Source organism: Macaca nemestrina, chromosome 11, assembly GCF_043159975.1.
Source record: "Macaca nemestrina isolate mMacNem1 chromosome 11, mMacNem.hap1, whole genome shotgun sequence".
In the NCBI taxonomy this organism is placed as follows: Eukaryota; Metazoa; Chordata; class Mammalia; order Primates; family Cercopithecidae; genus Macaca; species Macaca nemestrina.
Window position 1 is genome coordinate 68,391,453 of NC_092135.1, and position 23,425 is coordinate 68,414,877.

At 42.7% G+C, this 23,425-nt stretch overlaps 1 protein-coding gene across 3 annotated transcripts in view; it reads left to right on the plus strand.

Moving 5' to 3' along the window:
• The window catches only part of LOC105483262 (myosin IIIB), a 520,975-nt gene that overhangs the window by 323,044 nt on the left and 174,506 nt on the right, over positions 1-23,425 (plus strand). For all 3 annotated transcript variants that reach the window (XM_071072912.1, XM_024793234.2, XM_071072911.1), the window contains exons 24-25: positions 3,827-3,904; positions 7,340-7,545. In XM_071072912.1, coding sequence (XP_070929013.1) covers positions 3,827-3,904; positions 7,340-7,545 — 284 coding nt within the window. The remainder of the gene's footprint in view (positions 1-3,826; positions 3,905-7,339; positions 7,546-23,425) is intronic.

The window sequence follows — 23,425 nt, forward strand, 5'->3', positions numbered from 1 at the left end:
CTATAAACTTCTGTTTAAAACTTTTTTACTTTTACTTTTAAAACTTTTTTTGTGAAAAACAAAGACACAAACACATACGTTAGCCTAGGCCTACACACGGTCAGGATCATCAATATCACTTTCTTCTACTAACCCCACATCTTGTCGAACTGGAAGGTCTTTAGGGCAATAACACGCATAGTGTCATCATCTCCTATGATAGCAATGCCTTCTTCTTGAATACCTCCTAAAGGACCTGCCTGAGGCTGTTCCATGGTTAACGTTTTTTGTTTTGTTTTTAATGTAAGTAGATGGAGTACACCCTAAAATAATGATTTTTTTTTTTTTTTTTTTTGAGACAGAATCTCGCTTTGTCGTCCAGGCTGGAGTACAGTGGCATGATCGCAGCTCACTACAACCTCCGCCTCCTGGGTTCAAGTAGTTATCCTACCTCAGCCTCCTGAATAGCTAGGACTACAGGTGCCCACTACCATGCCTGGCTAATTTTTATATTTAAGTAGAGATAGGGTTTCACTTCATTGGTCAGACTGGTCTCGAACTCCTGACCTCAAGTGGTCCGCCCACCTCAGCCTCCCAAAGTTCTGGGATTACAGGCATGAACCACCACACCTGGCTAAAATAATGATTACTGGTATTGTAAATATGTAAACCAGTAACATAGTTGTTTATTATTATCCAGTGTACTGTACATTATTGTACATGCTCTACTTTGATATAATCGGCAGCACAGGTTTGTTTACACCAAATCACCACAAACACATGAGAAATGAAGTGCACTATGACATTATGATGTCTACAACATTACTAGGCAATGGGAATTTTTCAGCTCCATTATAATCTATGGTACTACTGTAGCATATACAGTTTACCATTGACTGAAATGTCCTATTTCTATGGCACATGAGTATAACAGGTGCGTGGCCACACAGCTAGCAAGAATTTCAACCAGGTGGGAGGCTGAGGCAGGAGAATGGCGTAAACCCGGGAGGCGGAGCTTGCAGTGAGCTGAGATCCGGCCACTGCACTCCAGCCTGGGCGACAGAGCGAGACTCCGCCCCCCAAAAAAAAAAAGAATTTCAACCAGGTGTGTCAATAGCAATCACTCAGCCTAGGAAAGCTTTTCTGGTCTCTTTTTTTCTCCTAAGGTAAAAACATAAATACTTTGGAGAGGATTTCTTCTTTGTTAAATCCCCACTTTGGGGAAGAACTATTTGCTAGATGATGCCCTAATAGAATCCACTTTCCAGATTGTTTCTAAAAGCATTTTTGGTTAAAAAATTAAATGATGCTACCACTATTGTATTAATGAAATTAGCTCAGGAAGAAAATCTCTTAGGCTACACAACAGCCTTCTCAGCCCTTTTGGTTTGGACTTTAGGGGCTGGCTTTGGAGTTCCACGGGAGGCCTGATTCAGAGAGAGGTCTAGTTTAAAGGGTTGAGAGAAGCAACTTCTGGTTTATTCCTTGTCAGAAATTCTCTCTTTTAGATCCATTCCAAGTTCAGGAGAACCTTATGACTATGCAAATATACAAGAGACCCCTCGACAACCAAAGACCTTTCTAAATTCTTAAATTAGAAAATACCCCAATAACATATCACCTATTCTGTCAAACACAGTACTAAGTATGTAGGTGGTGAATTACAGATAAGCATTAGCATTTCCAGGTTGTATATATCAAAGAATAGGTTTTTACTTTACTTCCAAACATCACTCTGTATGTGATTGCAAGGACAGAATTTAAAGTTCTGTTGAAACACAGATGCTGTGCAGTTAGACGGGGCTGTCACTAGCTGGGAGCTACCTTCTGACCATGTAGCCTTATAACTTTTGGAGTACAAATTGGTGCTTAACTCTGCATTTTTCCAATTTGCTGGAGGGAACCGGTGCTGATCTTGAAAACAATACAGATTATTCCTTTGATTTATTTATATTTTATTTGTGCAGATTATGGGATACATGTGAAATTTTCTTACAAGAGTATTCCTTTTAAATTGTGTTTCAGCTGAATTAATACACATCAAGGATTTTTTGGTCACTAAACTGTTAAATTCTCAAATGCCAAGGGTCTGTTATAAGTTCTGAGGGAGGGTAATAAATCAATCCATAAACATCTACCAGTAGAAAAATATAAATGAGCTTTTCAGCTGCCTGGGGGGCCTGGTGCTCACTAGTTAATTTGAATAAAAAGGGAGGGAAATGAAGGAGGAAAAGCAGGTTCAAAGCTAGAGGTGCTTCTTCAGGGAGAATCTCTTAATAAAAAGAAGGGTTGAGGCCGGGCGAGGTGGCTCACTCCTGCAATCCCAGCACTTTGAGAGGCCGAGGCAGGTGGATCACCTGAGGACGGGAGTTTGAGACCAAGGCAGGTGGATCACAAGGTCAGGAGATCAAGACCATCCTGGCTAACACGGTGAAACCCCATCTATACCAAAAATACAAAAAATTAACTGGGTGCTGTGGCAGGTGCCTGTAGTCCCAAGCTACTCAGGAGGCTGAGGCAGGAGAATGGCATGAACCCGGGAGGCAAGGTTGCGGTGAGCAGAGATCCCACCACTGCACTCCAGCCTGGGCAACAGAGCAAGACTCTGTCTCACAAAAAAAAAAAAAAAAAGAAAAAAAGAAAAAATTAAAATGTCAAACCTACAGGCAGTTGTATCATTGTTTCAGCTGCATGTGAATGGACTGATGGCATCTGCTGTGCAGCCCATTAAAATAAAGCTGCACTGTCTCTGATGTCTTCACTCAGGTCATAGACCTGCTCACTGTTTAGGTTGCTTTTCTAGGTTTTGAAAACTTAGCACCATGTTTTCTCTCCTTCTTAAATAAACCTATTTTCTTGACCCATCCCAATTGAAGCATTTCCTTCCATTTTACACACAGTCTCCCACATACTCCTTTAGGCGAGCCTCTTTATTCACCCCTCCTAACTCCCATCCCTTTTAGCACCAATTTTTCACTGTCATTGAACAAGCCTGCAGACATCCTTATCCCATGGGAAGGTGGCTGCCTGGATGGCAGTCCACCTCGCCTAACCCACATGCTGACAGCAGTGTCTTCCATTTCAAACATTTCTGCTTTATACCCTTGCCACCTGTTCAGAGCAGATGGGAAGCTGCCATGGCAAGGCCAGTGCTAAATGCCACTCATGCACTCTGCAAACGAAAGCAGAGTTTTTGTCGTTGCATTATAATAATGGAACGCAGGCTGCTTGCAGTCGGTCCCTACAATTGTTTTCATCAATAAATTCCTTCCAGTCAGCCCAGGTAGTTGGGATAGATATTGAGAACAGGTTCATTCCATTGGGTTTCCGAGTGATTTGGTGCCTGAGCTCCTATCTGCAGTGAGCACATGGGAACTGTGGGAGGTAGGAGGAGTGTTGCAGCATCAGAGTCTGATGACATGGAAGGCAACTGGTGCTGGCCTAATTCCCTGTGGTACAACCTGGCCTTTGGGGCCATCATGTCTTTATAATCATTTGGCCTCATGGCCCTTTGCCAAGTTTCCTTGTAGGCAGTAGTTTGGTCTCATGTGACCTTACTAGACAATTTAACGGGGGTTCATTAGAAGATGGAGAAGTATCGAAATAACACAGGTTTACACTGAGACCATATGGTATTTTACAGAGTGAGGTATTGTCAAATGAGTAGAACAATGCGTATTCTTTGTTTCTATGTTTTGAAAAATTCTCCCCACAGTAGGACACTATTGTGTACTAAATACCATGGCCCCTCAGACATTCGGCCAAACAGGCTTTCAGATTTTGGAAGACATGGAGCATGAGGTAAGTGCCTGGATCCCCAAACCACTTGCCTCCATCTTGCTTCCAGGTGGACACTCTGGAGGTGATACGGCATCCGGAAGAAACCACCAACATGAAGAGGCAAACCGTGGCTTCTTACTTCCGGGTATGGAGTCTTCTTGATCTGTATTCTGCCTACTTCCAAAAAGGACTATCCAAGCTTTCTTATGAGATGCCCAGGTAGAGTCAGTGAAACAAGGGCAAAGCACAGAGTCAAGAAACATCGGGTTGGGGAAGTGGTGGAAGCAGGGCGGGAAGAGAGCACTGGGCACACAATCCTCCTGCCCATTAAATGACTGATTCTGTCAGCATTCAAGCTGCTTCTTGGTCTTAAAGTTACTGGAGGCAGCCACTTTTCTAGCATACTGAATAGTAAAGTAGTTAATAAAGTTCCAGAAGTTGGCTTATTAAGTTCAGATACTAAGAGAATCTGTCTTAGCATTGATTTCATTTTCCTAGATTAAATTGACCCATTGTAAAATATACTTGTCTGAGCCCTATTATTTCCCATTTCTGCCATCCCTATTTCTGATACTTCATCTAGTTAAATGCCTCCTTTGGGTAAAAACACGGTCTCTAGAAGGGCTCTGTTGGCCGGGTGCGGTGGCTCAAGCCTGTAATCCCAGCACTTTGGGAGGCCGAGACGGGTGGATCACGAGGTCAGGAGATCGAGACCATCCTGGCTAACACCGTGAAACCCCGTCTCTACTAAAAAATACAAAAAACTAGCCGGGCGAGGTGGCGGGGGCCTGTAGTCCCAGCTACTCGGGAGGCTGAGGCAGGAGAATGGCGTAAACCCAGGAGGCGGAGCTTGCAGTGAGCTGAGATCAGGCCACTGCACTCCAGCCCGGGCTACAGAGCGAGACTCCGCCTCAAAAAAAAAAAAAAAAAAAAAAAAAAGAAGGGCTCTGTTAAATGTACATTATATAGCAAAGACAAGACACATAGAATCTTGCAGCGATTTGCACAGATTTGTTTGTCTTCAAATTACAAAGCATTAGAGTTGGAAGGCCTTTAGAGATCACGTACCACTGGAAGCTGAGATCCAGATAGTTTCACAGTAGAAATGCTGTTAGGCCAAGCACAGTGACTCACACCTGTAATCCCAGCACTTTGGGAGGCTGAGGCAGGCGAATCACCCGAGGTCAAGAGTTTGAGACCAACCTGGCCAACATGGTGAAACTCCATCTCTACTAAAAGTGCAAAAATTAGTCAGGTGTGGTGGCAGATGCCTGTAATTCCAGCTACTTGGGAGGCTGAGGCAGGAGAATTGCTTGAACCTGGGAGGTAGAGGTTGCAGTGAGCTGAGATTGCACCATTGTACTCCAGCATGGGTGACAGAGTGAGACTCCGTCGCAAAAAGAAAAAAAAAGAAATGCTGTTAGATCAAATTTAGAGCTGATCTCAGGGGCAGCGGAATGAGGTAGTAAGGTGGGGTTGGCAGAGGAAAGGGCTTGGCAGGGATGAGAGGTCAGGTGGGTGGGAAGCCAGAAGAGCCAGGCAGGCTGAAGGGCAGGACTTGGGAGCCAGCACTCTGGATAGAAGGCTCCATGGAAAGCTAGCAGGTGCAAGGATCTAAAGTGCAGAAGTCCAGCCTAGCCAACTGTGCTTCAGAGGCGGGTTAGAATTGGGCTCAGGGTATGAATTGCAGGGGCCCCAGACCTTTGAATCCCATACTCCATCATGCAGTGAGTCATGCTATAGCATCTGTGGCAGGTGGGCCCCTGCCTCATCATTCTGATGTTTGGTTATTTCTAATTGCTGCTTATTTCTTATATTGAGACATACCTGGTCCTATACCCATTAGTGGCTCTATCCTCATCTGTTAGTCCATTTTATGTTGCTATGAAGGAATACCTGAGACTGGATAATATATATATATTTTTTGAGACAGAGTCTCACTCTGTTGCCCAGGCTGGAGTGCAGTGGCGCAATCTTGTCTCACTGCAACCTCCACCTCCTGGGTTTAAGTGATTCTCCTGCCTCAGCCTCCCATATAGCTGGGACTACAGGCACGTGCCACCAAGCCTAGCAAATTTTTTTTTTTTTGTATTTTTATTAGAGACAAGGTTTTGCCACGTTGGCCAGGCTGGTCTTGAACTCCTAACCTTAGGTGATCCGCCCATGTCAGCTTCCCAAAGTGCTAGGATTACAGGCATGAGCCACCGCGCCCAGCCAAGACTGGAAAATTTATAAAGAAAAGAGGTTTATTTGGCTCACGGTTCTTCAGGCTATACAAGTGTGGCGCCAGCATCTACTTGGCTTCTGGTGAGGTTTTACTCATGGAGCAGGCATGTTACATGGCAAGAGAGGGAGGAATGGAGAGGGAACAAGACAGAGGGGGGATCCCATACTCTTTTAAACAACCAGATTTTGCATGAAGTAATAGAGTAAGAACTCACTCATTGCCATGTGGACAGCACCAAGCCATTCATGAGGAATCTGCCCCCATAACCCAAACACCTCCCACTCATGAGGCATCTGCCCACATGACCCAAACACTTCCCACTGGGCCCATCTCCAACATTGGAGGTCACATTTCAAATGAGATTTGGAGGAAACACACATCCAAACCGTATCATCCTCCTGGTAACCCTTGGTGTCTGTGTGTATTTTCCCACTGGATTTAGTGGCTCTATTTACTCTGTGAAATGATTCTCAAGATCTTAGGGCCCCCCTATCAGCAGAAAAGCCTCTGGCTTATGGTTTTTCAGAAATATACCCATAACAACCAGTTTGGTGTTCTCAAAATACCAGTTCACAAATGCTAACCCTGAAAAACAAGTTACCTTGGTAAGCTAGGTAACACCAATTTTGATCTGTAGGAGCAGTGACTATGAAATAATGGAACTGATTTCCTTTGACTTATAATAGCCCCTGAAGGTGTGCCCAGAAGAGCTCCAGCAGTGGATGCCCTCAGAAACAACTGAGGCCGCCCCCTTCACAAGCGCCCCTCTGATTTTCCATGTCCTTCCTCCCCTCTTGCTATGAGAGCCCTGTACCAGCTGCTTGGTATATGTTAGTTGATAGTCACCATAATCTTCATTTTGAATACTTCTCTTATTTTCTTTGCCTTGTTTTTGTATTTTTCTTTTCTGTCCCACTACCTTATTACCAATCGTATCAGTAGGATTTGCTTAGACTATCTGGTGGATCTTAGGCTGAAGAAGCAATTTGCCCCTTCCTCAAACGCTGGACATTTTAAATTACAGATACAGATTGTGGAACGTCACCTGGGAATACCAGCGACAAGCATTCTAGTTCTGGCAATGGAATTACAGGATAGCCTAGAGCATGTTCTTAGCTAAGTTTCTGCCATACGGGATATTGCTTGGCACTAGGTGATGTTTAAAGAATGTTTTTGAATCTGCAGATGGCTATAAGCAGGACTTATATTATTATCTCCTATTGCTGATTTCATGTTCTGCCTCGCAAAGGTCTGTAAGCCTCAAACTGCTCTAGAGGCTTCTGCAGGCCCGTGTTGTAATTATCCATTGCATTGGTGGTAACCTCGTTCCTTGTGCATTTTTCTCCCTGGTAGTATTCTCTGATGGACCTGCTCTCCAAAATGGTGGTTGGACAGCCCCACTTTGTGCGCTGCATTAAACCCAATGATGACCGAGAGGCCCTGCAGTTCTCTCGAGAGAGGGTGCTGGCCCAGCTCCGCTCCACAGGGATTCTGGAGACAGTCAGCATCCGCCGCCAGGGCTATTCCCACCGCATCCTCTTTGAAGAATTTGTGAAAAGGTCAGATCATCACCTTTGGGAATGCATTCTTGTAAATGTAGCTCTACTCTGGCCATCCCTGTGTCCTAAGATTGTTCCTCCTGCCCACTCTCCTCCAAATATGTAATTGGCTAGTTGCCAGCTACCATTTAGTTCTTTGTTTAATTTTTATTGTGCTTCAACTAAACTGCAGTGATCCAGCAGTCACGTTAAGCTTCCTTCTGATTACATTATTTTAAATGTCCATATACATTTATATGTTATAAATCCTTAGGTCTCAAGTTCTCCAGGTATTTTGTTGTTATGATGAAAGTATCCCTCCATAAGTGGGCCCAGATTCTGGTGGATTGGAATGCACCCAAGCACCAGTTCTTCTTCCAGGTTCTGGCATGATATAATTTAATAATTAACACTTATATAGCACCTAAAGTATCCTAAGAGTACAGGACATTTTAGGGCACTATTTAAAATGTATTTCATTTGATCCATAGAACAACCCTATAAGCTAGACTCTATTATTATCCCCATTTTACAAAATGTAAAGGTGAGAAAACTTGGGTATCAAAAGAAAGTAAGTGATTTTCCCATGGTCTCATGCTGGTCAATGTAGAGCCAGGATTTGAACCCAGGCAGTCTGGTTTCAGTATCCATGCTTTTAATCTCTTCAGTTCAGTGCAGTCCATCAATATTTATTGAAATAAATTGCATGGCACTTTCTTAACCCAGAAGTGCCTTTGTCTAAGAATGAAATGCTGCTCTTTTCTGAACAACTGCCATAGACATTATGTATGAATGTGATTACAAGTAGAATTTTCTGTGAAGAAATAAGGAAAACAATAACAAAAAAAAAAACCCCTCTGAGAAGCACTGCTGTCTGAGGATGCCTGGAGAGGAATATTGAAATCCATTGTATGTCTGACAAAGACAAGGCAATCAAGAAAAAAAAATACATTGTAGAATCTGCCTCACTCCTTAAGCCATCAGTTAGTGTCTTTTTACCTCCACTCTGAAACATGTGCCCAAGGTCATTTTTTCCAACTTTTTCTCAGGAGAGGATGGGTCCTAAATAAGGTAGCTTGCTTTATCAAGTCTCCCAAACTCTGCTAAATTCCATGGAAAAGATAAGGCAAAAAAAAAAAAAAAAAAAAAAAATCCAAAAAAAGAAAACAAAAAAACAAAGAGAAAGTTCCTTGCAATGAGAGCTTTTAAATTAAAATAAGAACAAAATGGCTTTTTTTTTTTTAACATGTTTTTGAGCTTCATTTTTCCTCTTAAATTTGGAGGTGAAACAAGAAAAAAAAATTTAGCACATGAATTTGACTAGTCAAGTATTTTTTGTAACAATGTTTGAATACATAAAAATATTTAAAAAACAGGTCAAATGCTGAACAGATTGGCACTTCTTTGTTCATAATCAGAAAGTCATTAGGCAAGTATGAACAGGAGTTTCAAAATGCCAGTAAATCTGAGGATATCAAAGATTTCTGAGCCAGCAAGTTAATTGGTATTTTGATCCTTTTGAACAACTTAACAAAATAGATGAGTTAGCAGTTTTCTCCCTTGATGTTATTCGACAAATAGGTACACTTCTTATCTTCCTGTTCAAGAGTGCTGTTTTGTAAACTCTCAGCAGGAAATATGCAGACAGGACAATCAAAGACAGGAAACAGAGCCATTCAAGGTTTATTAAATGGAGGTAAATAAAAGATAAAAACTCATTTAATGTTACTCTATACTTTTGTATTTTCCAGCATTCAGGACTGAAACCCCGAGTGTACACCTGGTGGTGGTCTTGGGATCATGTTGTTGGGTTCCAGAAAGGGGAAAGACTTCCCCAGTCCCCAGATGACCCAAGTCTGCAGGCTTGGCCAAACCTCAGATACTTTCTTTCCCCTATTCTCTTTGAGCTTTCTGGCAAAATGATTTGGAAGTGCCCTTCCTTATCTCCTACTCATACAGCCTTTGAGGAAGAGGGTGTCCCCAACATCCTCTCATCAATAGGACCAGGTGAATTGTAAGTCTTTATGTTCTTGACTAGGCATGAAAGAGGCCACCTGGAAATGCTGGAGCCTTACTGTTGAGGGACATCATAGAAAAGCAATCTAAGCATTTATTGTTTTTGTGGTCAATGGATTCCGATGCAGTCTCTCAGAAGGTCTACAGCGGGCAAACACATAACTGCATGTATTGGGATGTGTTCTGACAAATGTCTAAAAAATAGGGCCGAGTCAGGCTGAGCACGGTGGCTCACACCTGTAATCCCAGCACTTTGGGAGGCCAAAGCAGGCAGATCACCTGAGGTTAGGAGTTTGAGACCAGCCTGGCCAACATGATGAAACCCCATCTCTACTAAAAATACAAAAATTAGCCAGCTGTGTTGCACGCCAGTAATCCCAGCTACTCAGGAGGCTGAGACAGGAGAATCACTTGAACCCAGGAAGCAGGGTTTGCAGTGAGCCAGGATTGCGCCACTGCACTCCAGCCTGGGCGACAGGGTGAGACTTTGTCTCAAAAAAATAAAGAATAGGGCTAAGTCTAATTGTTTATTTATGAAGGTATTATAGTAAATAATGCAGTTTAGTAAAGAGACCTGAATTCTAGTCTCCTCTGGTATATAACATCTGGAAAGTAACCCAACATTCTTTAAAAGATGTTTCCTCACCTGCAGGACAAGAAGGCAGGAATATACAAAGCCCACATTCTAAAGATTTTCAAGGATTACTTGCAGATGCCCGGGGCTTACTTAGTTTCTAAGTCTTCTAGGGATTTTTGCCTTCCCAATCGAGCTCACTGGATGAGAGACCTGCATCTACCAGGCTGTGATTCATAACAGTTGTTAACCATTGAACAAAATGAAACTCTTCCCTTTTCTCTTTCATTGGCATCTTCCATTTCTTCTCATGATGGCGTGGAGAACCATGGTGCCTTGGTATCTCTTTCATCTCATTCTCCTTTCTATTCTTCTACTCTCTCTCTTCCAGAAACTAGGAATCACCTTTGACTTCTCACTTTCTTTAAATAATCCATCACCAGGTCCTCCAGCTGACCACTTGCTAAAGTTTCTCAAAAACGTCCCCTTGGGAATCTCTCATCCCTTCTTCCATAGCTTTAGTCCAGGCCTTTTGTTATTATTATTAACAGCTCAATTTAGATATAATTCATGTATGATAAAAGTCATCTTTTGGAAGTATACAATTCGGCCACGCACAGTGGTTCACACCTGTTATCCCAGCATTTTGGGAGACCAAGGTGGGCGGATCACCTGAGGTTGGGCGTTCGAGACCAGCCTGACCAACATGGAGAAACCCCGTCTCCACTAAAAATACAAAATTAGCTGGGTGTGGTGGTACATGCCTGTACTGTGGTGGTACATCCCAGCTACTCCGGAGGCTGAGGCGGGAGAATCGCTTGAACCCAGGAGGCGAAGGTTGCCGAGAACCGAGATCGTACCATTGCCCTCCAGCCTGAGCAACAAGAGTGAAACTCCCTCTCAAAAAAAAAAAAGAAAGTATACGATTCAATGCTTTTTAGTCACAGAGTTGTATAAACATCACCACCATCTTATCATAGAACATTTCATTACCTAAAAAGAAACTCCAAACTCATTAGCCATTCTCCCCTTTCTCCTCAATCCCACCAGACTTAGGCAACCAAGGGGGATAATCTAACTTCCATCTGTATGGATTTGCCTATTATTGACATTTCATGTAAATGGAATCATACAACATGGCCTTTTGTGTCTGGCTTCTTTCACTTAGCATGTTTTCAGTGTTGGATGAAATAAATACTGGTACTATGTACCAGTATTTTATTTTTTTTATAGGTGAATAATATCCCATTGTATGAATATATCACATTTTGCTTCCTCATTTATCAGCGGATGAACTTTTGCATTGTTTCCACTTTTTGGCTGTTATGAATAATGCTGCTATGAATATTCATGTATAACTTTTAATGTGGGCATATGTTTTCACTTCTTTTGGGTATATACCTATGAGTAACGTTTCTTGGTCATATGGCAACCCTCTGTTCCAAGTGGCTGCACAATTTAAATTACCATCACCAGTGTTATGAGAGTCCCAATTTTTCCACATCCTCCTCGACATTTATTATTTTGTCTTTTTTATTTTAGTCATTCTAGTTGATGTGAAGTGGCATCTCATTGTAGTTTTGATTTGTGTTTCTCTAATGACTAATGATGTTGAGCAGCTTTTCTGTGTTCCTTGGTTATGTGTATATCTTCTTTGGAGAAATGTTTATTCAAATCCTTTGCCCACTTTATGTTGTTGATGTTCATGTATTCCAAATATTGGTCCCTTATCATATAATTTGCAAATATTTTCTCTTTCTCTTTTTTTTAAATGAGCTACTGGTCACTTTGATATTTTCTCACTCTATGGGTTGTCTTCTTTTTTTTTTTTTTTTTTTCTCACTCTATGGGTTGTCGTCTTCTATTTTTTTTTTTTTTTTGAGATGGAGTCTCGCTCTGTCACCCAGGCTCAAGTGCACTGGCATAGTCTTGGCTCACCCAACCTCCACCTCCCGGGTTCAAGCAGTCTCATGCCTCAGCCTCTGGAGTAGCTGGGATTACAGGCATCTGCCACCATGCCCTGCTAATTTTTGTATTTTTAGTAGAGATGGGGTTTCACCATGTTGGCCAGGCTGGTCTCAAACTCCTGACCACCTGACCTCATGTCATCCACCCACCTCGGCCTCCCAAAGTGCTAGGATTACAGGAGTGACCCACCGCGCCTGGCCTGGGTTGTCTTCTTGATGGTGTGCTTTGGAGCACAAAATTTTTAAATTTTGATGAAGTTCAATTTATGTATGTTTTCTTTTGTTGCTCATACTTTTGGTATTCTATCTAAGAAGCTATCACCGAATTCAATGTGACAAAAGTTTACTCCTATTATTATTCTAGGAGTTTTGTAGTTTTAGCTCTTATGTTTTAGATCTATGGTCCATTTGGATTTAATTTTTTGTATGGTGTGAAGTAGAAGTCTAACTTCATTCTTTTGTATGTGGATATCCAGCAGTTTCAACACCATTCTGTCGAAAATACTGTTATTTCCCTCCATTAAATTGTCCTTGGATTCTTGTCGAAAATCACTGGACCGGCCAGGCGCTGTGTCTCAAGCCTGTAATTCCAGCACTTTGGGAGGCCGAGACGGGCGGATCACGAGGTCAGGAGATCGAGACTATCCTGGCTAACACGGTAAAACCCCGTCTCTACTAAAAAATACAAAAAAATAGCCGGGCGAGGTGGCGGGCGTCTATAGTCCCAGCTACTTGGGAGGCTGAGGCAGGAGAATGGCTTGAACCCGGGAGGCAGAGCTTGCAGTGAGCTGAGATCCGGCCACTGCACTCCAGCCTGGGCGACAGAGCGAGACTCCGTCTCAGAAAAAAAAAAAAGAAAGAAAGAAAATCACTGGACCATAAATTTAAGGGGTTATTTCTGGACTCTCTATTCTTTTCTCTATATCTTTTCTGGACCTTTTAAAACTTTTTTGCTCACCCTCTTGCCAGTTTTCTAAGTGGACTTCCTGCCTATTTCATTCTCCAAAGAGAGAGTAGAATAGAATTTGTAAAATTCCTATCTGAGCATATTGTTTCCTTAATTAAAATGACCATCCAGGCCCCTATGGGGTGAGCTGCAGTGCTCTGGCCTGGTGTAGGGGAGTCCACCTGATTTGGCCCCTGCTTACTTTCCTAGTCTCTTCTTTCATTTCCCACATCTCAGATCACGCTCTAGCCAAAACTGAGTTACTTGGTGTTCCCTAACCACCCCAGTCTGTTCTAGTCTTTTGTGCTTTGCTCAGGCTATGTTGACTAAATCTCCCTTCTCTAAGCCCTCAGTCTGTTGTCTTAGCCAAGCTAACTCCTGCTCATTCCTTAGGCCTTTGACCAGGCATGAACTTTTCTGTGATACCCTCCTTGACTTCCCCAGGCTGGGTTAGGATCTCTTTTGATAAGCTTCTTTGGTAGCACTTACTACATTGTAGAGCAATTATCTACCTCTCATCACAACCTTAACCCGCTGGGAGGCAGGGATATTTTTCAGCTCGCGCTCTCTCTCTCTCTCTCTCTCTCTATATATATATATATATACACATATATATACACACACACACACATACAGAGGGTCTCACTCTGTCACCCAGGCTGGAATGCAGTGGCACAATGTTGGCTCACTGCAACCTCTACCCCCGGGTTCAAGCAATCCTCCCACCTTAGCCTCCCAAGTAGCTGGGCCACAGGCGTGCACCACCACGCCTGGCTTATTTTTTGTATTTTTAGTAGCAATGGGGTCTCACCATGTTGCCCAGGCTGGTTTTGAACTCCTGAGCTCAAGCAGTCTACCTGCCTCGGCCTCACAAACTGCTGCGATTATAGGCATGAGCCACCATGCCTGACCTTCAGCTCACTTTATGTCTGTATTGTCCAATGCAGTGCCTGGCGCAAATTCAGTGTTTAATAAATATTTGTTGAGTTGAATCAAACTCTTACCACTTCTTTTTCATCACTATTTTCTTTTTTCATCCCTTGACTCACCCTTTGATCCTTGCTCTTTGAAATATATGACAGATATCTAGAACTGGCTTTGCTGAGGTTAAGTTTTACTTGTACTGTAATGTACAACCTAGACTGACAGAATGTAAGATTTCGGGTAAATCATAGTAGCTCTTTATCAATAAAAGGTAAGAAATCTAAAAAAAGTTGATTTAAAATAAGGCTCTAACCCAGTTTGATAATGCTATTATTAGAGGTTAATACATTGAAAGGCTAACTTTAAACAAATTTGCCCCCCTTCTCTCTATAACAAAAAATGATTTTTTTTCCGAAATCCAAAGAGATAAGCTTAATAGGACAAGGAAGACTCTTTCCTTTTCCAGCTTCTTCTTTCGCATCTCCCCACCTCTCAGCTCATACTCCAGAACAAAAAGAAACCACTTGGAGCTTCCTAACACAGCATACATACATTTTATGAAAGCACCGTTCTGTGAAAGCAGGCTGGTTACTTGGTATGTTAGTCAGGAACCTCTCAATAACAAGTAACTGAAACTCAAACTAGTTGAAGCAACAATTAAAAGGGAATGATACATTGGCTTATAAAACTAGGAAGTTCAAAGACATGTCCGGATCCAGGCAATCAAACAGTTTTACCAAGCCAGCGTCTTTTTCCTTGTATCAGTTTTCTTTTTCCCTCTTTTGAGTTTCTGATAAGGAGCCAGGTTAGCTCTCCTTACATGTTGGCAAAAATGGTCCCTGGATGCTCCTATAGAAAGCATTCTGTAGGCTTAGCAACAAGACAGTTTCTATAAGTTCTTATGCAAGGAACTCTCTGATTGTCTGAGTCTGGATCACATGCCCCCCCTTGAACCAATTACTGTGCCCAGGGATATGATTGGCAGGGTCTTGGGTCAACTGCCAGGGATGGGGTCAGTCCCATGGCCTAAAGGACTCTGTTAAAGGAAGGAGAGAGAGGGATGGGTAGGCTAAAACAATAGGCATCCATTACCCTTAGTTGTGACTATTCTGTGTCCTAGAATAAATGACAACAGTTCAGAAAGGTTCACCTTAGCCCAGGTATCTACCTACCTATAGGAGCCCTTTAATTTAGAATTTTGTAGGAACAAAAATTTTGTTGACAATAACTGAATGTTAACTTTGGAATAAGAACTAAATATGTATAGTTACTATCATTTTCACTTAAGGATGGTTATCTTGTTTGTTTTGTTCAAATATGACTTCACATAGCATACTGCGGGTTATTTAAAAGTTTCCATCTCCACTTCACTAAGGGATCAGAGAAAACCCGGTCTATTCTGGCCCAGTTTGAATTCATCTTCCTGCATTTGACACAGTTCTCTGACTTTCTCACCCATGATATTCTTGTCCCACCTAGGACCCAGCCTAGAAGTGCTGGATGTCATTATGTCACTTCCCTTTCTCAGGGTCTCTTCTTCTAGCCTCTATTTGTGTTTTGTTTGTTTGAGATAGGACCTTGCTCCATTGCCTAGGCTGGAGTGCAGTGGCATGATCATGGTTCACTGCAGCTTTGAACTCCAGAGCTCAAGCAATTCTCCTGCCTCAGCCTACAAACGACCCGAGAGGACATGTGCAAACCACCATGCCTGGCTAATTTTTAAATTTTTTTGTAGAGACAAGATCTCATTATGTTGCCTAAGCTGGTCTCAAACTCCTGTGCTCAAGCTATCTATCCTCCCACCTTGGACTCCAAAGTGCTAGGATTACAGGTGTGAGCCACCACATCCAGCTTATTCTCTTCTTTTGACTATTTCCTGCCATACTTTCAGAATACTAATCTTAATCTTTCAGCTGAATTTTTGCTTACACTTTGTGCCTTGCTAACTCTAGTCTCTGTTTACCTTACATGATCCTTTATACTGCCACCAGATTTATGTTTATAACAATATCAAGATGATCATGTCACTCTCAGGAATAAACTTCGGTGCCTCTTCTTCGTTGTCTGTAGCATAAAGTCTAAAGCCTTTAGCTAAGCAAAGTGAGGAGGCCAAAGCAATTCCATCTTGGACATTAACCTGCCATGTTGACTTTCGATTAACCCCAGTTCCAGTAATGCCTCTAAGATTTTTATTTCATCTACTGTTTCTTCTGCAAGAGCATCTACTTACCAGAAATCCTGCCCTTAGGTCAGAACAACCTTGACCATAAATCTTGCCCTGAGACAGATTTACACAGCATTCTTGCTTTTCCCTGGGAGGTTGACTTTGATTGTCCTACACATTCCTTTTGAAACAGGAGAGTTCCCTGACCCCCCTCACAGGATATGCAACAAGGGTGTGGCTCATCTCTTCAGTCACCACTGCTCAAATCACCTGCGGGAGGGGGAGCATGTGGATGAACAAGTGCAGGAACTGGAGCAAGTGCTTTGGGTTCCAGCCCCACTCCCCAAGTAGTGTCTATGGGTGGGGTGTCTGCAACTCCCAAAGCCCGAGTGGGCATGTTACAGTGCACTCTTTCAGCTTTGCTGTCTGCAGATGGCTTAAGGGTTAACCAGCTCAGTGGACCCTCTGCCTTTTCCCAGGGGCAGTAGGCCAGTGTGATAGCTTTCTGTATCCTGAGCTCTTGTCCCACGTCCCAGAAGAATCAGGTCATACATGGACTTGAAGGATGAATGCAGGGGTTTTATTGAGTGGTGGAAGTAGCTCTCAGTGGGATGGATGGGGAGCTGGAAGGGGGATGGAATGGGAAGATGATCTTCCCCTGGAGTTTGGCTGTCCAGTGGCCAGACTCCTCTCCAACTGCCCCTAGCAGAACTCCTCTCGGCCTTCAGATGCTCCTTCTATCTCTCTTTCTCTGCCATGCTGTTCTGCCATGGTCTGCTTGTCTCCTCATCTGCTCTGGAGCCTGGGGTTCATGGTTTGCATGGGTACAGAATAGGTGATGTAGTGGGCCCAAAGGCAACTTTTTGGGTGCAAAAACAGGAATACCTGTCCTTATTTAGGGCCAGGGGTATCCAGACTTGAGGGTGGGACCTTTGCCAGGGAACCACCCTCTTCTACCTAGTGTTTCCCTGTCTCCTGTTCATATCACTTTCCTATGGTATATAAGCACTGGGTTAGGGGGTTAATGGACCAGGGATCCTCCATTTTGTCCCAGTGCCATCCTAGACACAGACATGGCTTCTGTTCATAAATCTCTATTAAATGTTTCTTTCTTTCTAAGGAACTGGATATGTTGGCCTCTTTCTTTGGCCTCTCAGCTTCCTTGGACCTCTGGGGGTAGGTTTGCCTAGGCCTGCCTACCGCAGAACACAAAGCTTTCCATGACTGGTCTCAACTGACTATTCTCATTTTTCCCCACCAGGCCCTCCAGTCCTATGCATGATGGTCAGCCTTTGTGCCTTCTCTTCACTGATGGAAAGCCTCTTCATCTGGCAGTCTTCTCTTCACCTTTTAATCCCCAGCCCAGGCACCTTCTCTATGAAGCCTGCCTGGACTCTGCCAAACTAGCGGTTGCTCCATCCTCTGTGCTCCCACAACTGGGTGTTGATATCTGTGTATTAGAACATATAGTCTTATTTTTATCTTAACATGTCTGTCTGCTCCACAAGACTGTGAATTTTACAGGGATGGAGTGGATCTTACTCATTTTTGTATCCCTAGCACTTCACATATTATAGTATCTGGCTCATTGTGTGTGTCCAGTGTTTCCTGAATGAAGGACTCTATTAATCAGGAATACGTTTGACTGTGAATAGCAAATAAACATTCTTAGTGGCTTAAGCCAGAGTTTCTCAACCTCTATGTTGTTGACATTTTGGACCAGATAATTCTTTGTTGCGAGCTGTCCTGTGCCTTATAAGATGTTTAGTAGCGTCTTTCTAGATTCTGCATACTAGATACCAACACCTGCACCCCCAGCAGTTGTGACAATCAAAGGTATCTCTAGATGTTGTCAAACGTCTCCTGGAGGGGGAGGGGGGATTCACCCAAGTTGAGAACCACTGGCAAATAGGTTTGTTTATTTCTTCTCACATAAAAAAGAAGTTGAGAGGTAAGCTGTTTCTAGCATTAGTTCTGCTGTTCAATGATGTCATCAGAGACCTGGACACCTTCTGACCTTCTTTCATCCCTTTTGACCATCTTTAGTGTGTGAGTTGGCTTATAGTGTCATAGTCACAAGATGGCTGCTGCCCCTCCAACTATCATGTCTACATTGAAGGCAGGAAAAAAGGAGCAGGATGAATGGCTAAGGCAGCCACATCTCTACCTTTTTTATCAGGAAAGAAAAAATCTTTTCAGAATCCATTTTACATATACCTCATTGACCTGACCTGGGTCCCATGACCATTCCTAGCTGTGGGGAGAGGCTTAGAAAGTGGAGAACAGGACTGGGGCACATTGTCACCCAGAAAAAAACTGGTGTTCATTTAGCCAGGGAGAAGTGAGTGTGGAAATGGGGGAGACAGTTAATCATGTTTCTCTCAGAGAATAAATCTAATTAATTTAATTAATTGATTGAAAGAATAGGGGCTGAAAAGGCCAGGCTCGGTGGCTCATGCCTGTAATCCCAGCACTTTGGGAGGCCGAGGCAGGCGGATCACCTGAGATCAGGAGTTGGAGACCAGCCTGACCAACATGGAGAAACCCTGTCTCTACTAAAAATACAAAATTAGCTGGGTGTGGTGGTGCATGCCTGAAATCCCAGCTACTCAGGAGGCTGAGACAGGAGAATTGCTTGAACCGGGGAGGCGGAGGTTGCAGTGAGCTGAGATTGCGCCATTGCACTCCAGCCTGGGCGACAAGAGTGAAACTCTACCTCAAAAAGAAAAAAAAAAAAGAAAAAAAAGAAAAAAAAAAAAAAGAAAGAATGGGGCTGAATGAATATTAAGTAAATATTTTGAGTTCCTTACTACCTCATTTAAGAGTCAGAAAGTGCAGAAGTGCCTGACTAGAAGCAGGTGAGATCCTGAGAATCTTCTAATTCCATGGCCTTGGAGAAGGTGTGAGGGGTGTTATTATACATTATATATATATATACACACACACACACACACATACACACACATACACACAGTTGGTTTTTTTTGATTTTTCTTTTGAGATGGAGTGTCACTCTGTCGCCTAGGCTGGAATACAGTAGTGTGATCTCAGCTCACTACAACCTCCACCTCCCGGGTTCAAGTGATTGTCCTGCCTCAGCCTCCCTGAGTAACTGGGACTACAGGCGAGCACCACTACACCCAGCTAATTTTTTGTATTTTTGGTAGAGACAGGGTTTCACCATGTTGGCCAGGCTGATCTTGAACTCTTGACCTCAGGTAATCTGCCTGCCTTGGCCTCCCAAAATGTTAAGATTACAAGCGTGAGCCACCATGCCTGGCCCATAGATAGGTATATATATACACACATATGCATGTGTATATATATATACACACACACACTAAACCTATATATATAAAATAGGTGTTATTACATATATGTGTATATATATTTTAAAAACCTATATACAAATATATATTATGGCTGGACATGGTGGCTCATGCCTGTAATCCCAGCACTTTGGGAGGCCGAGGCAGGTGGACCACCCAGGGTCAGGAGTTCAAGACTAGCCTGGCCAACATGGTAAAACCCTGTCTCTACTAATACTATGAAAATTAGCTGGGCGTGGTCGTGCATGCCTGTAATCTCAGCTACTTGGGAGTCTGAGGCAGGAGAATCACTTGAACCCAGGAGGCAGAGGTTGCAGTGAGCCAAGATCATGCCACTGCACTCCAGCCTGGGCAACAGAGTGAGACTCTGTCTCAAAAAAAAAAATAAATAAAAAATAATTTAAAAATATATATTAGATATGTGTGTATGTATATAAATATATATATTATATGTGTGTGTATGTATATAAAACCTATACATTTATATATAAATGTGTATCTATTATATAGATAATTATGTATCTATTATATAGATGTGTGTGTATATATTTAAAATGTATAAATATATAGGCTTGGCTAACACGGTGAAACCCTATCTCTACTAAAAATACAAAAAAAAAAAAAAATTAGGCAGGCGTGGTGGCAGGCGCCTGTAGTCCCAGCTACTCGGGAAGCTGAGGCAGGAGAATGGCGTGAACCCAGGAGGTAGAGCTTGCAGTGAGCCAAGATCACGCCACTGCACTCCACGCTGGGCAACAGAGCGAGACTCCATCTCAAAAAAAAAAGGCCGGGCGCGGTGGCTCACGCCTGTAATCCCAGCACTTTGGGAGGCCAAGGCGGGCGGATCACAAGGTCAGGAGATCGAGACCATCCTGGCTAACACAGTGAAACCCCGTCTCTACTAAAAATACAAAAAATTAGCTGGGCGCGGTGGCGGGCGCCTGTAGTCCCAGCTACTCAGGAGGCTGAGGCAGGAGAATGGCGTGAAACTGGGGGGCGGAGGTTGCAGTGAGCTGAGATCATGCCACTGTACTCCAGCCTGGGCGACAGACCGAGACTCCGTCTCAAAAAAAAAAAAATATATATATATATGTATAAATATATAGGTTTTATATATATACACATATATTTTAAAAATCTATGTATAGTGTACTTTTTTTATATATACATACATCTATATAATAGAGGTGTATTTTTATATATTTATATATGAATATATAGGTTTTATATATCCACTATATATAAACATATAAGTATTATATATACACATATATAACACCTATTATATATAGGTTTAATATATATACACACATATATAGATTATGTGTATATAATATACATATACACATATGTGTGTATACATATTAATATACATATACATACATAGGTTTAATATATACACATATATGTATATAATATACATATATACACGTATATGTATATAATATATGTTATATATGTATATATTATATACATATATACGTATATATATCTAATAACACCACACACATATATATATTTATTTATAGGCAGAGAGAGAGGTTTTTAGCATGGTTCCTGGCTCGTAACTCCCATAACCCTTATTACAGTCTTTTGTTTACAATGTTGGATGTGTCAGGCCTCGGGAAACAGAATCCTTCTGCCCTCCTTTCACATGCCCCAAGGCAAGACTTTCATCTTCCCCTTTCTGATTGTGGGTCCTAAGACCCTCCCCAGAGAGGGTCCCATCATGTATCGTAGGGGAAAGAATGCTGAAGTCATGAAGCTTCCGTGATAACCCAAGAGGTTTGGATTCTGCATGGTTGAACACATGGAAGTTCCTGGAGGGTGGCATGCCCAAGCGAGGCGTGGAAGCTCTGCGCCCTTTCCCCCGTCACTTGTCCTACTCATCTCTTTATCTGTATCCTTTGCAATATCCTTTATAATAAACTTGTAAATGTGTTTCCCTAAGTTCTAAGAGTTGCTCCAGCAAATTAATTGAACCCAAAGAGGGTGTCATGGGAACCCCAACTTGAAGCTGGTCAGTGAGAAGTTTCGAAGGCCCAGACTTGTGACTGGCATTGGGGGGTGGGGAGTGGTTAGTCTTGGGGACTGAGCCCTCAAACAGTGGGATCTGACACTATCTCCAGGTGGACAATGTCCAAATTGATTTGAAGGATGCCCAGTTGGTATCTGCTGCAGAATTAACTGCTTGCTTGTGGTGGGGAAAAACTCACACACATTTGGTCATGGAAGTCTTAGTGTTGTTGAGTGTTTTTTGGTGTGACAGCAGAAGAAAAACATCATTTGAGAGTTTTTCCCACAACAGTGTGTTTGCAGTTTTAAGCCTACAACACATTCTTTAACTCTCGCAAAGTGAACTGAATATCATCAGTTAACGTTGTGAAAAGTTCACCTGTGAGAACATGGTCCACCATATTCCCTTATTAAGCCCTAAGGTTAGTGCCTACTCACAAGATAGTATTTAGAGAAATCAACAGCACAGAAGAACCCAGACATCTCGAGACAGGCTGAATGTCAAACTTCAATTTTCAATGAGTAAAAGCTTCTGCTTTTTTCTCTGGGTAGACAACAGTGAATAAGTAACAAGAAAACAGAAATCCTCCAGGACATCATTAGATTTCTTTTCTTTTCACCTATAACTACATAGATGAGAGTCTGATATAAACAGATATTAATGTGTCATCCAGGTAAGCTAGTACATCCACAGCAAAGTGAACAGCATCCTCAAGACCTGGAAATTGCTAGATGCAGTGGCTCACGCCTGTAACCCCAGGAGGCCGAGGTGGGTGGATCACTTGAGCCCAGTAGTTTGAGACCTGCCTTGGCTACATGGCAAAACCCTAAAATACAAAAATGAGCAGAGTGTGGTGGCACATGCCTGTGGTCCTAGCTACTTGGCGGCTGAAGTGAGAGGATTGCTTGAGCCTCGGAGGTAAAGGCTGCAGTGAGCTGTGATTGTGCCACTGCACTCCAGCCTGGGTGACAGAGTGAGATTGTTTCAAAAAAATTTTTTTAAATTTTAAAAAGTAAAGACAAATATTCCAGGGAAATTAATTTACGTGGTGTAAGGAACCTGTTAAGACATAGTTAGGGAGGATGACAGCTTCAACATTGTGAGTAAAATATATTTCATGCTTGTGTGAAGTCTCCACATCTACCTTCTAGGGGCAGAAGTGGCATGGTGGCTTCTCTGGGAGGGCCTTTAACATTGCTGTCCTTGCGTACTATCATTTCCATCTGCTTTTCTTTGTTTAGTTGAGAGGGTGAGTTGCTACCTGCTTTCCAACTGGGCGTGTCGGTGCCTTTTAGGTAGTTTATGTATTAGAGTATTAGGGAGGTGAAACCTTGAATGACTTCTTTTCTCTTCTTAATCCTTACATTACCAGTGTTATAACCTTGGTGATATGGTTTGGTTGTGTCCCCACCCAGATCTCATCTTGAATTCCCATGTGTTGTGGGAGGAATGCAGTGGGAGGTAATTGAATCATGGGGGCAGATCTTTCCCTTGCTGTTCTCCTGATAGTGAATAACTCCTGGCATGGGGATGGCAAATACATGGGTATGAAGACAACTTCACTCTTCAGCCCTAGCCGCAGACCCGGCTCTTCAGTCAAGGCATGTTTTCTTCACAGCCTCAATGTGGCCTTGGAATCCCTCCCAACGTGGTGCTCCAGGAGAACACTACCCAGTCCGTCAGCTGAGCAGTTGTCCTCTTAACCATTACTGGTATAGCATGCTCTAGCTGCTTATAGTAAATATCTGCCTACCCCTAGCACGATGGTTTAGGGATGACTTAGAGAAAAGATTGCTAACTATGTTTCTTCACACGTTTGGGTAGGGGAAGAGAAAAATAGATTTTTCTTAGAAGAAGACAGAGATGGACATTTATTGAGAACCTACTTGTGGTGGGCTTCATGCTAGGGTTTTACATATATCATCTCACTTAACACTGGTAGTAGTCCCCCAGATAGATGGTAT